The sequence below is a fragment of the Lissotriton vulgaris genome, chromosome 1_1 (genome assembly GCF_964263255.1).
Source record: "Lissotriton vulgaris chromosome 1_1, aLisVul1.2, whole genome shotgun sequence".
Taxonomy (NCBI): Eukaryota; Metazoa; Chordata; class Amphibia; order Caudata; family Salamandridae; genus Lissotriton; species Lissotriton vulgaris.
In genome coordinates, this window is record NC_141685.1 from 1,672,990,227 (window position 1) to 1,673,005,102 (window position 14,876).

The window sequence follows — 14,876 nt, forward strand, 5'->3', positions numbered from 1 at the left end:
TGCAAGATGCCATCATTCCTATTAATTGCATGGATACTCGAGCTGGTAGTGAGTGTTGTGGTTGGAATTTTTGTATAAGAGCTTGCATACATTGTATCCTTGTAAGATTGGGGTATGCAATTGCCTTGGAGGTATCTATTGTGGCACCCAGATACTGTTGAGATAGGGATGGTTGGAGGTGTGACTTCTTCTGATTTACTGTGAACCCCATCTTGTGCAACAGAGATATAGTCTGATGTGTGTGCTGTACACATTGGTGGTATGACTTGGTTTTTATTAATCAGTCGTGTAGGTATGGGAAGACGTGAATGTTGTCCCTTCTCAAGTGTGCTGCTACTACTGCTAGACACTTTGTAAACACTCAAGGTGCTGTAGTTACTCCGACAGGGAGAACTTTGAATTGGTAGTGTTGACCTTCTAGTACAAATCGAAGGTACTTTCTGTGAGACTGATGGATAGGGATATGAAAGTAAGAGTCCTTGAGATCTATTGTGGCAAGAAAGTCTCCTTGTTTCAACAACAGTAGAACTTGTTGTAATGTGACCATATGGAAATGGTCGGATTGTATGTACAGGTTCAGGGGTCTTAGATCTAGTCTAGGTCTCAGGGATCCGTCCTTTTTGGGTATGAGAAAGTATAGGGAGTAAACTCCTGTGTTTTGATGGTGTTTTGGGACAGGTCCTATTGCATTCTTTTGTCATAGAGATGCCACCTCTTGTCTTAGAAGTATGAGATGTTCCTGTGACATAGGATGTTGTCTGGGTGGTATTGTTGAAGGAGTGGAAGTGAGTTCCAGGCAATAACCTGACTGAATTATTTGTCTTACCCACCTGTCTGTGGTGATGGAGTTCCAGACAGGTAGGAATTGTTGTAATCTCCCCCCGATAGGATTGGAATGGTCTGGGGGGATGGGAGGGAAGTCACTGATTGAGAGTAATGGCATTGCGGTTGTTGTTGCCTCTGCCCTTATTGTTGTTACCTCTATATCCTCCTCTGTAATACCCTCTGCTGGGTGAGGATTGGGTGGGCGCATTATAAGAAGAGGAGGTGTTCTCAGTTTGAAAGCCTTTGGAAGCGCATCTATATGAGGAGCGACGAAAAGACGCTCTATGGGTCTGCATTTGTAAAGCCCCCATGGATTTTGCGGTATCTGAATCTTTTTAAATCTTCTCTAGTGCGTTATCAACTGTTGGACCAAAAAGATGTTGCTGGTCAAATGGTTGATTTCAAATACTGGCCTGTACTTCTGGTTTAAAACCAGAGATGCGTAGCCATGCATGTCTACGCATCAGTACTCCTGTATTTATTGCTCTAGAGGCTGTGTCTGCAGTATCTAACGCATAGCGGATCTAGGTATTTGTAATAACCTTGCCTTCTTGTATTAGATCAGAAGCTCTGGTTTTGTATTGCTCTGGTAAATGTGGCATGAGTGATTCTAACTCATCATAAGGAGCTCTATCATATCTTGCCAACAAGGCTTGAGTGTTAGCAATCCTCCAGACATTGGCTGCTTGTGAGGTAGTGTGTTTCCCTGAAGCATCTAAAAGCTTAGACTCTTTATCAGGGGGTGGAGCATCCTCTGTTGTCTGCGAGTTAGCTCTCTTTTTCGCATTTGATACTACCAATGAGTCTAATGGCAGCTGACCTTTAATGTATGCTTGGTCAGTTGGAGCTGCCTTATATTTCTTTTCTAGTCTGGGGTTAATTACCCTAGCTCTGACGGGGTCTTTGAATACCTCTGGTGCATGTCTCACCACTCCACTAGGTACTGGTAATGTGGTCGTGGTTTTATGTGATGATAGTAGTGTATCCATGAGGAAATCCTCGTCCACTAGATCTGTGTGTAAGTCTACCCCATGAAATGTGGCTGCTCTATGAATGAGCTGTGTAAACCCAATAGTATCATCTGGGGAGATGGTTTGGATGGGTATACATAATTTTGTGGCAGATCTGGTGCATCTGGCAGATTATAATCTGCCCAGGGATCATCTGATGGCTCAGGAATATTGTCTGGGTCATCTATGTCGTATACATGATGCTCACTTTCTATCTCCTGTGAATAATTGTCATCATCATCCTCCTGTGGTATAATGCTATGTGTGCTGGATGGTGAGTGCACTGGAGAAATATTTGCTGGTATTTCTATTAATGGTGAAGGAATTCTTATGGGGAAGTTTGAGCATGCTTCTTGAGAAGAACTGGAGGTGGTTTAGGATAGTCCATTTTCCTCATTTCAGGCACCGTAATAACATGTCCAGTGTGTGGGTTAATACGAAGGGTCTTTTGCTTTGGGTCTGGTTGGAAAAGCTCTTCTGGTGAAAAAGTCTTTTTCTGTGCCGATTTGTCTTGTTTGGACTGAAGGTCTTAGGTTTTACAATGTCTATTGTCTTTGGAGCAGATTGTTTCGGTTCAGAAGACATGGTGTTTGTCAGATCTGTGCTCTTTGGACCCGAAGTACGTTAAGAATGATCGATCTTCGGAGCCGAAGTATGTTTCGATGCCGAAGAAGGCTTCGGGTCTACTTTTTTACGGAACCGGAGTGGTTTTCGGTTCGGCAGACTTGGGAACATCTTTTGGTGCCAGGCTTGGTTTCGGCGCCGTGTCGGGGTGTTTGGTGTCGGGGTTAATTTTGGTTTGAGGACCTTTTGCTTGTCGGGACCGACAAACTGACTCGATCCCCATCGGCCTGGAGGCTTTTTTGGAATTTTCGTTGCCGAGCCAGAAGACGGGGCGTTTGAAGGTTTTGTTTGGTGTGCACCTGGACCCGGAGGTGGAGGTGGAACCAAAGCCTGTCCCGGTATGGGGAGGTGAACAGGGTCGACGCTCTTACTCACGACATGTTGACCAGCTGGAAGAAGATCGTCATCTTCAGAAGGGTCCTCGGCTCCGGAAGCTGACTCCTCTGCTTCGGAAACAATGTCTTCCTGGTGCTCGGAGCCTCGTCTATGATGAGGTCTGGTGTCGATGAAGATGACTGCGCCATGACTCTTCGAGCTCGACTGTCCCTGATGGTCTTCTTGGACTGGAACGAAGCGCAGGTCTCACAGTCTCGACTCTTGTGCTCTGGAGACAAGCACAGATTGCAAACCTCATGAAGATCAGTGTGAGGGAATTTGTGTCCACATTGAGGGCATTTCTTGAAGGGTGTTCTTTCCATGAGCAAAAGGCCCAATGACGCAGTTTGGCCCGTAGGCCCCGACGAACACTAGAATCGAGAAGTGCAAGCCTTTCCTCGACACGGTTAACTAGAATTGCTGTCGAAGACGATACCAATGGTATGATGAAGTTCTGGAAGTCGAAAAGAGATCGGTAACGGGAACGAACAATAAACACATCCGAGCCCGATGGCGGAAAAAAACAATCTGAAGATGGAGTCGATGCCCATGCGCACTACGATCTACGGGAGGAGTCATCCAACAGACAAAGACTCTTCCAAGACAAAAACAAAGTGTAATCTTCCGGACCCACCACCAGATGGAGATCTATGCAATAGTGTGTGGTCTGCAGCTCATATGCCTCGAACCATATATTTTAATTTAGTCCTGGCACAGTTTGGGCAGATGCAATCGGCCAATAAATCGACTGAGCTTCTTGTTGTCTTTTGAGATAAGAAGAAGCAAGAATAAGCAAGAATAAAAGTTTTGTAACATATTTTCTTTGATGGAGCCCTAAGGCTTCTTAAGATGATGTCAGTTCTTGTCCTCAAGCAGACAAATGAGAAACACCTCCAATACAAAACAAAAGGCAGAAGCGAGGTCTAAAGGACTGTACTTGCACTATATCTATTATTCTGAAAGCCTATTTCCCTGATGTAATAATTGACCACTGCTTAAGAAATGGTCTGCGCTACAAGTACCTAAGCAATAGCGCTTGGTGTAGGTGACGAGAAATTGCCACCTAAAAATTTGAACTTGGAAAAAATGGTATTGTTTTCAAGTCAATATTTTTGGTTATAAAACTATTGCAATTCAGAAAAAAAAACACATAACGTTGATTTTGATTATGGCATAATAGGAGGTGGTACAAAAGGGGGTGGTGATGGACGGAGCATCTGAATCAATCAAACACTCACACCCAGTCAAAAGATCTGGGTTTAATCCATCACTGTTCTTTAGCCCACTCTGCCACCCCAGTTCAGACATGGCTATATGCAAATCAGTCTGACCCTGTGCCTCATGGGAACAGTCCAGCCCGAACTGCCAAGCCATGTCTTCCCTGGATCGGAAACAAGCTTCCGAGGACCGGTTTCTGGCATTCCAGCCGTCTTCAGCCCGGCTTGCTTGAATCCAGTGGCAAAGTGAGCAAGGGACTCACGACTGAGCATACCCTGCCACACTTATGGCGGCCAAAAGCGGTACAAAAGGGGGTGGTGATGGACGGTGATAGGAGGTGAGCATTAGAAAATCCAAAACCAAGTTAATGCGGGAAATTAACATTGGAATAGTAAGGTAATGTTAATGCAACAGTAAAAAAAATATATTTTGGTTTTAAATAGGTGTGAATGAGTGGGAAATGGGGGAGGATGTCCCTTGTTAATAAATATATTAATACTGAAACGCAGCAAAAATACAGGAGCCAATCTGCGTAAAGTTATCAAGGAGCTCTACCACAGACTGGCTTATCGGTCCCTGCAAAGTCATGCACTTAAATTGCCACAATAAAATATAACCATCTAACTTTATGTCATTTCGTAACGGAGGAAACGGTATGTGTGCCTTGAAGTAATGAATAATTAGTTCAACTCGAGCCAGTATTGACTAGTATTGACGATACCTGGGAGGGGAACAAAGTGAAGCTGTAGCTAGACCTCTATTTTTATTTAACTTTATTTGGTGGCACTGAAGACAGCAGTAACTTGTTTTAAAATCAGTTTCCAGTGAACACATGTTCAAAAATGTAAAAATTACATGTTCCTTTGCACAACCAGTTATCATGCTATGAGCAGCTCTTTTTCAGTGAGCAGTTGTGAAGGAGTTGTGATCTTGTTACTTTGTCTGGGACCACTGAGTGGTTGCTTTAAATTTCAAGGGTGACTACTTGTGTAATACAAGGCATATTAACCTGGTGTTGGCCTAACAGTTAAGGATCTGGGAATTTGTCTCATGGACTCCTCACAGGCATTTTCTGGCAGGTTTAGTATGACTGCTCCTCTTTCACTGGCTCAGTTATACCTGCTTTAGGCATGAGTACCTAATCTGACAGTATGTAGTGCTACATCCATTACCTGGAATAGTCAATAAAAGGTAAAATTCAGCTTCCTGTGCTCTTGTAATGCAAACAACTTCCAAGAGGAGGCACTGGAGGCATGAGAAAGTAGGATGAAATAGTCGAGTGAAACTGCATTCCCACTCATTCTAGAGTGCCAGTATATGTGTAAGACCAAAGGCCCAAACTCAAAGTCAATCAACATAGGATCCCGACACAGAGAGAACCTCTCTGCGACCACGCTTGCTGGGCATGAAGAATTGAGAAGGGTTTTTAGTTTATACGATATCTAACTTCAACTGCAGGAAAATCTGAAACTATTCCAAAGTCAACTATTCAGATATACCTACTTATCTGTAAGTGGTGGCCAAAACCTCAAATTTCACAGGGGCCTTAAATGCAACTCCTTTTTGGAAAGTTGTATTTGCGAGGCGCAGACTTACCAGTCAGGGAAAGACTTTGAGAAATCCTGATTAAGTTGGATTGTGGGTCCATTTCACTGTTCTATTTGGCAGACAGCTGGATCTACTTCTTTCTCAGCATAGTTTCTGGAGAGAAGATCTTTACCCTACATTAGACTGTAGAGCCCTCTGTCAAAAAAGGCTTCCAAGTAGTCTACTTGCAGTACTGGTGGCTACAGATGCCTACCATGCGACCACAATTATACATGATATATACAATATAATAGCTCGGCAATTCTTATAGGCAAGTTGCATGCGTTTAGATGGGATTGGATTGCTGGAGAGGTTTATCTTCACAGAAACCACTGGCAAGCTGTGAACAAAAGCTAGAGGTGGAGAGGGGGCGCGGGTGATCAATGCGAAGCCCGGCAAGGGTCAAACACTGGTACTTGACTCTTCTAGGTCCCTCCCGCCTCCTGCATGAACCGCTGAAGAGAAAAATAGCTAAAAGGGACAGAGGTAGTAAAGTCCGGCATTCAGATACAAAGTTCTAAAAACCATCCCACTGATCGATCCACAGTGATCAGTAGAAAACTGCAATTGTGTAACTGAGGGATGGAGCTAGAGAATGCACATACCTTTAGTGTTAGCACACTTTTTGGGGTCACTTACAGGGTTTCATTTGCTCTGCCCATTCAACATGGAGGGAGCTAGATGCAAACATAGTTTAAAAATACATCCAAACCCCTGACACTTTTATAGGACACTAAAGAACATACTATTTTTTTTAACTTACCAATGGGTTTTTCGTTGCAGACAGTTTAGCTGACACTCTGGCGGAGTAGGTTCTGGCTGCTGAGTCGAGAAATCCATTAGTGGCCGTGGTCTGAGTCCGGGTACCAGTCCCGCTCGATAACAAGCTGTGCTTCTGGTCCCTCGTTTTACTAGTATCTTGCAAGGACGAGAGATGTTTAGAGATGTAAATTTAGTGAAAAGCCAGCTTAGCCTTATTGCCACAGGCTTAGTGACTACATTATAACAAAAGACACATTTAAAAAATACTTTAAACTTTACAAATATGAGTGAGAAGGACTAGGTACTGACCAGAAAAGTACCTATTCTGAGATAACAAGACTGAAAATCTGACTATGGCATATAAAAGTATGTTCAAGCTGCACAGCTTTAATCTCGGTTCTGTCCGACTTCCAAATTCTTGTCCAACATCTCAACGCTTTTTTAATCGTAGTGAAGACTTAGAGACAATAAACCGAGTTGTAAAGAACTGTGCGACCAGCAATCAAAAGAGTCTGGAAAGTAAAGTCCTATAAAACTTTTAACTACTAAGGGCAAATAAACACACTGCTCGTAAAATGCTACACGCAACAGATGCAGAACCGCTCACTTAAGCAAGATGTCCAACAAAGACAGTACGGTCAGTCTGTACTATAAAAGTGCCAGAGCAACCTTTATACAGGGGAGACACTAAGCACTGTCTACTTTATGCAATGAGGATATTTAAGGATGTTTCCCCCAGAGTTCAGGGTCCACGTTGAGGGACAAGGTCATGGCACCATTTTGTTTATAAAACCACAAAACGTTGATGTCACTTCCTATATCCTTTTAATATGTGGATAGCCAGAGGGACAGCGGAGAGCTGTGTATTCACACATATGGGGCATACTGAAAATATTCACAGTAATCCAGATAGGCATGTAAGCAAAACCTATAAGGCATTTTAAAAGCAAAATTACTGCGCACTGCTGCAAGTTTACAAAAAAGTGATACAATAATAATTCGCATAACGATCCCATTGGTGACATGAGTGGAACTTATACAAGCTTTAAAAGGTACATATTGTACATTTCAAGTACTCTCCTGTAACAGGGTGACGCCATTGTTGAGCGGGGCCGTGATCTAGAGACTCTCACATGCTCCCTTAAGGCTACAAAAAGTGGACAATCTCAAGTTGGCAGGCACTAATCAGTCAAGTTGTCCTAATGAGAGTGACACCCACACAGGGCTCAGCATCGTGAACACATAAACACACTTGAGGATGGAAGAGTAAGAAAAAGTTACATATTATAGTTACTCATGATTTCTTAGCCTTTTAGCTCATCCATTCACACTACTAGGATGGATTTTTCAAGTGTCATTAGCAGCTCAGAATTTTAAGCACAAAAGCAGACCAGTAGCATCCTCCCCTTAGCCACTTTAAAATCTCTGGACAACTCAGATTTTCTACCTCTGAACAGCGACACATGAAAATGTTGCGTGTAGATACGTCATTTTTTTAACATTTTTTTAAGATCGTTTACTTTTTTTCTTCAGATATAATTGCTTTAATGTATGGATGATGGAGTGAACGAAGGAGGAAGAAGAAATCTTGCGAGAAAGACTGGTTAGATTTGTTAAATTATCTATGTGTGTAGAAGGTTCTGTTTAATCTCACAGCACACTGGTGGAGTTTGGCAGTCCTTCTGAATCTCCAGCCCCTGAGGATAATACTGGTTGTCCCAAGTTGCTGTTACATTAGCCCTAGGTGTACAGTCCAAGATGGTGGCAATATGAAGTCTATGTTCTGTATTCCCCTCCCTGGTACGAAGGTCCAGCTTGTGCCTCTTGACATTGTGGGAGAAATGGAGAACATGACCACCTTAACTTACAATGTTTTCACTTTAAATGGTTACATGCTCCCTGAATATCAATGCAACCCCCTCTGACTTCCTGCAGATTCCTGATCTACTAACAGAGCTCTATCACCCATTAGGTAACGCCAAAGACACCTTGGGAACACAACATTGTTAAGCTAGTTTTTGTAAAGAAAGCAGCATCTACTACCTCTTATTGCATACAAAATATACATAACAGTGCTTGAGTAAGATAGGTCTATGTACTGTATAAGATAAGAATGGGTCAGTGTACTTGTCTAAGATAAGAATGGGTCTGTGCGCTTGTATAAGATAAGAATGGGTCAGTGCACTTGTATAAGATAAGAATGGATCTGTGCACTTTTATAAGATAAGAATGGGTCAGTGCACTTGTATAAGATAAGAATGGATCTGTGCACTTTTATAAGATAAGAATGGGTCAGTGTACTTGTCTAAGATAAGAATGGGTCTGTGCACTTGTATAAGATAAGAATGGATCTGTGCACTTTTATAAGATAAGAATGGGTCAGTGCACTTGCACAAAATAAGAATGGATCTGTGCACTTGTATAAGATAAGAATGGGTCAGTGCACTTGCATGAGAAAATGATTGGTTCTGTGAACTTGTATACGATAAGAATGGGTCAGTGCACTTGCATGAGAAAAGAATGGGTCTGTGCACTTGTATAGGATAAGAATGGGTCAGTGCACTTGCACAAGAGAAGAATGGGTTTGTGCCCTTGTATAAGATACAAATGGGTCTGTGCGCTTGTATAAGATAAGAATGGGTCAGTGCACTTGCATAAAATAAGAATGGATCTGTGCACTTGTATAAAATAAGAATGGGTCAGTGCACTTGCATAAAATAAGAATGGATCTGTGCACTTGTATAAGATAAGAATGGGTCAGTGCACTTGCATGAGAAAAGGATGGATCTGTGCACTTGTATAAGATAAGAATGGGTCAGTGCACTTGCATGAGAAAAGAATGAGTCTGTGCACTTGTATAGGATAAGAATGGGTCAGTGCACTTGTATAAGATAAGAATGGGTCAGCGTACTTGTCTAAGATAAGAATGGGTCAGTGCACTTGCATAAAATAAGAATGGATCTGTGCACTTGTATAAAATAAGAATGGGTCAGTGCACTTGCATAAAATAAGAATGGATCTGTGCACTTGTATAAGATAAGAATGGGTCAGTGCACTTGCATGAGAAAAGGATGGATCTGTGCACTTGTATAAGATAAGAATGGGTCAGTGCACTTGCATGAGAAAAGAATGAGTCTGTGCACTTGTATAGGATAAGAATGGGTCAGTGCACTTGTATAAGATAAGAATGGGTCTGTGCACTTGCATGAGAAAAGAATGGGTCTGTGCACTTGTATAGGATAAGAATGGGTCAGTGCACTTGTATAAGATAAGAATGGGTCTGTGCACTTCTATAAGATAAAAATGGGTCAGTGCACTTGCATGAGAAAATAATGGGTCTGTGCACTTGTATAGGATAAGAATGGGTCAGTGCACTTGTATAGGCTAAGAATGGGTCTGTGCACTTGTATTGGATAAGAATGGGTCTGTGCACTTGTATAGGATAAGAATGGGTCAGCGCACTTGTATAGGATAAGAATGGGTCAGTGCACTTGTATAAGACAAGAATGGGTCTGTGCACTTGTATAAGATAAAAATGGATCAGTGCACTTGCATGAGAAAATAATGGGTCTGTGCACTTGTATAGGATAAGAATGGGTCAGTGCACTTGTATAGGATAAGAATGGGTCTGTGCACTTGTATAGGATAAGAATGGGTCTGTGCACTTGTATAGGATAAGAATGGGTCAGTGCACTTGTATAAGATAAGAATGGGTCAGTGCACCTGCATGAGAAAATAATGGGTCTTTGCACTTGTATAGGATAAGAATGGGTCAGTGCACTTGCATAGGATAAGAATGGGTCAGTGCACTTGCATAAGATAAGAATGGGTCTGTGCGCTTGTATAAGATAAGAATGGGTCTTTGCACTTGTATAGGATAAGAATGGGTCAGTGCACTTGCATAAGATAAGAATGGGTCTGTGCGCTTGTATAAGATAAGAATGGGTCTGTGCGTTGTATAAGATAAGAATGGGTCTGTGCGCTAGTATAGGATAAGAATGGGTCTGTGCACTTGTATAGGATAAGAATGGGTCTGTGCACTTGCATAAGATAAGAATGGGTCTGTGAGCTTGTATAAGATAAGAATGGGTCTGTGCGCTAGTATACGATAAGAATGGGTCCGTGCACTTGTATAGGATAAGAATGGGTCTGTGCACTTGCATAAGATAAGAATGGGTCTGTGAGCTTGTATAAGATAAGAATGGGTCTGTGAGCTTGTATAAGATAAGAATGGGTCTGTGAGCTTGTATAAGATAAGAATGGGTCTGTGAGCTTGTATAAGGTAAGAATGGGTCTGTGCACCTGTATAAGAAGGGAGTGACCTCGCTGGCACCAGACTCACAGTTGTGCGACGCATCCCTTTGTTCACGTCTGGTACTGGTAAGAGAGATCAAGGTTGATCTACATTAACTGGGGGTGGGGGGGAGGGGGGGGTGTCAGCAGGAACTAAGGGACAGATGAAGCATTTGTCAATTGGTTAACTCATCATTGCTGAAACACGGCGTTAACGTCGGTAACTAATGTTTTTCTTGTTTTTTCTTTATGAGCAAATCTTGACTTTTTTTAACTTACAGCGGTGTTTAACGTAGTTTTGTTAATTTTCAGTTGTAATTATTGTTGAGTATGTAGCAACACATTGGCTTATGTATTATTACACCAAAGGCGCCTCTACTGCATTCGCAAGCAGGCTGGGTACTTTCTTGAGTGTTCGCGTATTTAAGAGCTGAGTCCACCTGGCACCTGCACACAAGCACCCTGATAGATCTTTTGCTCCTGCATACGGCTCAACGTGGTGAGCGCCAAATGATGCACCTCTGTCCAGAATGATGGGCTTTAATGACTGCTTGCACTGTGGGAAAAAAAATCTGTTTTTAAAAATTAAACAAGCCCCGATTTTAGCCTATCAGACAAGCGGCGAAGGGCTTGGGGCAGAGGATTCTGACAGGCACATTTAATAGTCTACATCCCACAGAGGCTCTGCAAGTGATGGAATTTGGCAAAGAATGCCCTGGTCTGTCCTCTTAGTTGGGTGAGGACTTCCTCAATAGGTATAGATTACCAATTGCATGTGTAGCACCATTGCAAACCCTATCTATATCTAACCTAATTCCACAAAATTGAGAATCTGAGTGTTTCCCTGCAACATCATTTCATGCCATCTGAACACTCTGGCATGCCATGTTTGGCAATCGACTGCACTCATCAGTAGGAGCATAGGAAATCAATTACAAAACTATGGAGAAGGCAAAGTAGTAAGAAGGAACAAAATGCATTTAGGTCGGAGACATCTTCGTTCCAGATTTTCACACTTTATAATGCTAGCGAAGCTACATTTACCTTCACCTTCTGTAAAACCACCACTTGATCCTTCACTTCTGTTTAACTCCCGCGCGTATTTCTATCCTGCCATTCCTACTCAACTATCTTTATACTTCCCTTTTACTCAGGCATACATCAGCCCATTCTCCAGAGACGCCACTATTTTCTGTGTATAATCTGATCCTTCACTCTTGTCACATCTGGATCTTTCCATGCTTTTAGCACTGTTTGTCACTGTTACCTTCTATCCATGTTACAGTCCTTGGGAAGTTCTGGTTCAGTTTTTTCCACCATCTCTCATTTGTCCAGTCAGTATTTTCCATGTCCTGGAAAAGATCCGTGCCTGCTTCTGGTCCGCACTTGTATGGTGCATCTCAGAAATCTGTGCTTGGTTCTTTTCTCTTTACTCTCCATCGTGTTCCTTTACCTATTGTAAGTTGAATTTCACTTGCATTTTTAAACAGATGTCACTCAAATCTGTATTTACTTCTATTTTTTTTTATAGTGTTTCAAAGCTTATTTCTGTCTGGTGTTTGCAAATGAATCCTTGGCACCTGCCCACAATCAAACCTTATATTTCCTGGATTCTGATTCCCTTTCCTCTCCTCCTATTATTTTATTCTAGGGAAAATGTTCTTGGGTTTATACCCATGTTAATTTCAGTTATACAACATCATAAAGATTTGTTTCTTTCTGACTTTTTCTGCTTTTAGACTCTGGGCCTAATTACGGGTTTGGCGGTGCAGGAGCGGGACGGCACGCTGCAGTCCTACTCCGCCAAACTCGACCGCCAGATGCTCACCAGATTACAAGTTCATCTCGTTGGCTGGCGGGCAGTCCATTTGCGTTCACATGGCACTGCCTTTGAAAAAGGCACTGCAATAAGAGCACCAAAGCCCTTTTCTGCACGGCATGGCCTGTGAAGTCCATGCCATGCAAAGAAGGAGGTGCATGCACACAAAGGGCAGACCATGTGCCCCATCAGGGGTAACAGGGTGCACTGTAAGGCCCCCTTTGTTACCTCACTACCAGAATTTCATTGAGTCAACACTGCCATGAAATCCTGGCAGCGAGGAAAACTCGTAATATGCTTGGCGGTGCCACAGCGCCACCGCCAACATACTGCACACATCTGACTGCTGCGCTACCGCCAGCGAACCCGGTTCCTGACGGCTGCGGTGGTCCCATGAAGGTCCGAATGCTGTATTTGTAATACGGCAGGCGGACAACTGGTGCAGCAGGCCCCAACCGCCACCACACCTCCACCATGGATTCGACGGTCTGATGGACTGCCAAACTCGTAACCAGGCCCTCCGTTTCGATCACATTCGTATTACTTGCTCTTAATATTTTCGGTATTCCGCAATATCCTATTCTTCTTCTTTAACTATTCTACATTCATCAATTGATTTTTTTTTGTTCTTAATCAGTCGGCCCATATCTCATCCTATACTTCACACTTCCACTGACTACTGAGATCTCATAGTTTTCAATTTGATTATCTAAGTATCACTTTTAGATGCACAACATCTCTCATGCCGAGGTCCCTCTATGGCTTACATACTCCCTTTTATTCCGATTCCCTATTATTCCGCATCAGCCCACTCGTCATCTCTGTACAGTGGGTCAAAGCCTTCTTACTTGCACTTGCCCTCCATGACCCCCACCCAGTTTAGATTGCTTGCTTTTCCTTGCCCTAGATTCATTTGCTGTGTCCAATAATACCGTAAAGCTCCTCTTTTCACTGTGGCATTACCAATAAAGAAATTCTTCCGAATTTCCTTGCAGTGCCTAGTACTGTGCCATGATGGTAATGTGCTTTCCCAATGCTTGTGCAGATTTTAGCAGTTCTTTAGGAAAATTCTAGTAGAAAATAAAATGCATCATTTTTATTTATTTGCAAAGTTTTATATAGCGCTGGCTAGACCCGGAGGTATTAGAGCGCTTTACATAAGGATCAGCAGCTTACATAGTTACATCAGTAGAATCAAAGAATCACAGAGGGAGGAGGGGGAGGGAAGGAAACACAGACAAGGAGATGAGGAAAACAATGTCAGATGACCGGCTGGGTAGGTGACAGCCAAGGGGTTGAACCAGAGCCAGACTCCCCTATAGCTGCATAGGACAGCTCCACCGGGCATCAGTAAAGGTTGCTCAGGCTCCGCAGTAGGTACAAACAGTTTAGATATCCGCCCGGGGGGCATCGTCATAGGTCCATCAACAGCATCCAGTGAATTACTGGGAGGCACTAAAGGTTAGAGTCATCTTTTAAAAGAGATCGCTATAGTTGTGGACTGGACTCTTAGGTCTTTGTCCGAGCACCACCACTAGATCTCCTTCCTGACCTGGAGGGTAAGCCGGATGGGGGTGGAAGGTGGGGGATATGCGTGAGGTCTGGTCGGTGTCCACTCCAGGTGCTGTTGCACTCATGACCTCTGTGCAGCGTGGACACTGCCCACCGCTACTTAGCTCTCCTGCTGACCGTGGCCTGGAGTTTGCCCCCTCGAGGAACGGCCTCATCGACATGTTGGGCATGATTAATTCTGCCCAGGTGCCATCTTAGGGTCAGGCGGGCTTGGGTGCTTACTGCAGCCTTTTCTACTGTGAAAAGCCGGATTCCAGAGGGTTCAAAACCACCCTCTGCCCCGCTGGTGTAAACTCATGGGACAGCCCATGTAGCCCTGTGCGGTTCAAGGTACTTTTCTTCTTGCTGCGGTCCGGTGGGGTGAGATGTTAGGTTGTCCCCATAAACAGTGCCGGGTGGAATGCTCCCCCTGTTCTCTCTTCCGCCGCCGGAGGTTCACTAATGGCAATGCGTGGCGTAGGCAGCAATTCCATGCCCGGTACCCTCACACTGTGCGCTTGATAATCTGGATGCTCCTGGTTCTCCGCAAAGTATTACGAAGGACGGGGTCTCAGCTCTGCTCAAATGCTCTTGGCAGCCGGCTCTTCTCCTGGGTATCACCGGCCGCTCCGCCCGCCATTTTGTAAAGCACTGAATTGCCCGTACCTGCCAAATGTTTCCATTGATGCACGTATCTGCGCACGCTAGTATCGGGATGAATCCGGTGTGCTGGGGCTCAGCCGTGGTTATCCCTGTATCTTCGTTCACTCGTGATGGGGGGCACACTCCGGCGGTACCAAGCCTCTCCGCTC

At 43.6% G+C, this 14,876-nt stretch overlaps 1 protein-coding gene across 1 annotated transcript in view; it reads right to left on the bottom strand.

Moving 5' to 3' along the window:
• Positions 1-14,876, bottom strand: part of LRGUK (leucine rich repeats and guanylate kinase domain containing) — a 390,949-nt gene that overhangs the window by 36,413 nt on the left and 339,660 nt on the right. Inside the window, exon 16 of the mRNA XM_086918919.1 lies at positions 6,403-6,557. Coding sequence (XP_086775045.1) covers positions 6,403-6,557 — 155 coding nt within the window. The remainder of the gene's footprint in view (positions 1-6,402; positions 6,558-14,876) is intronic.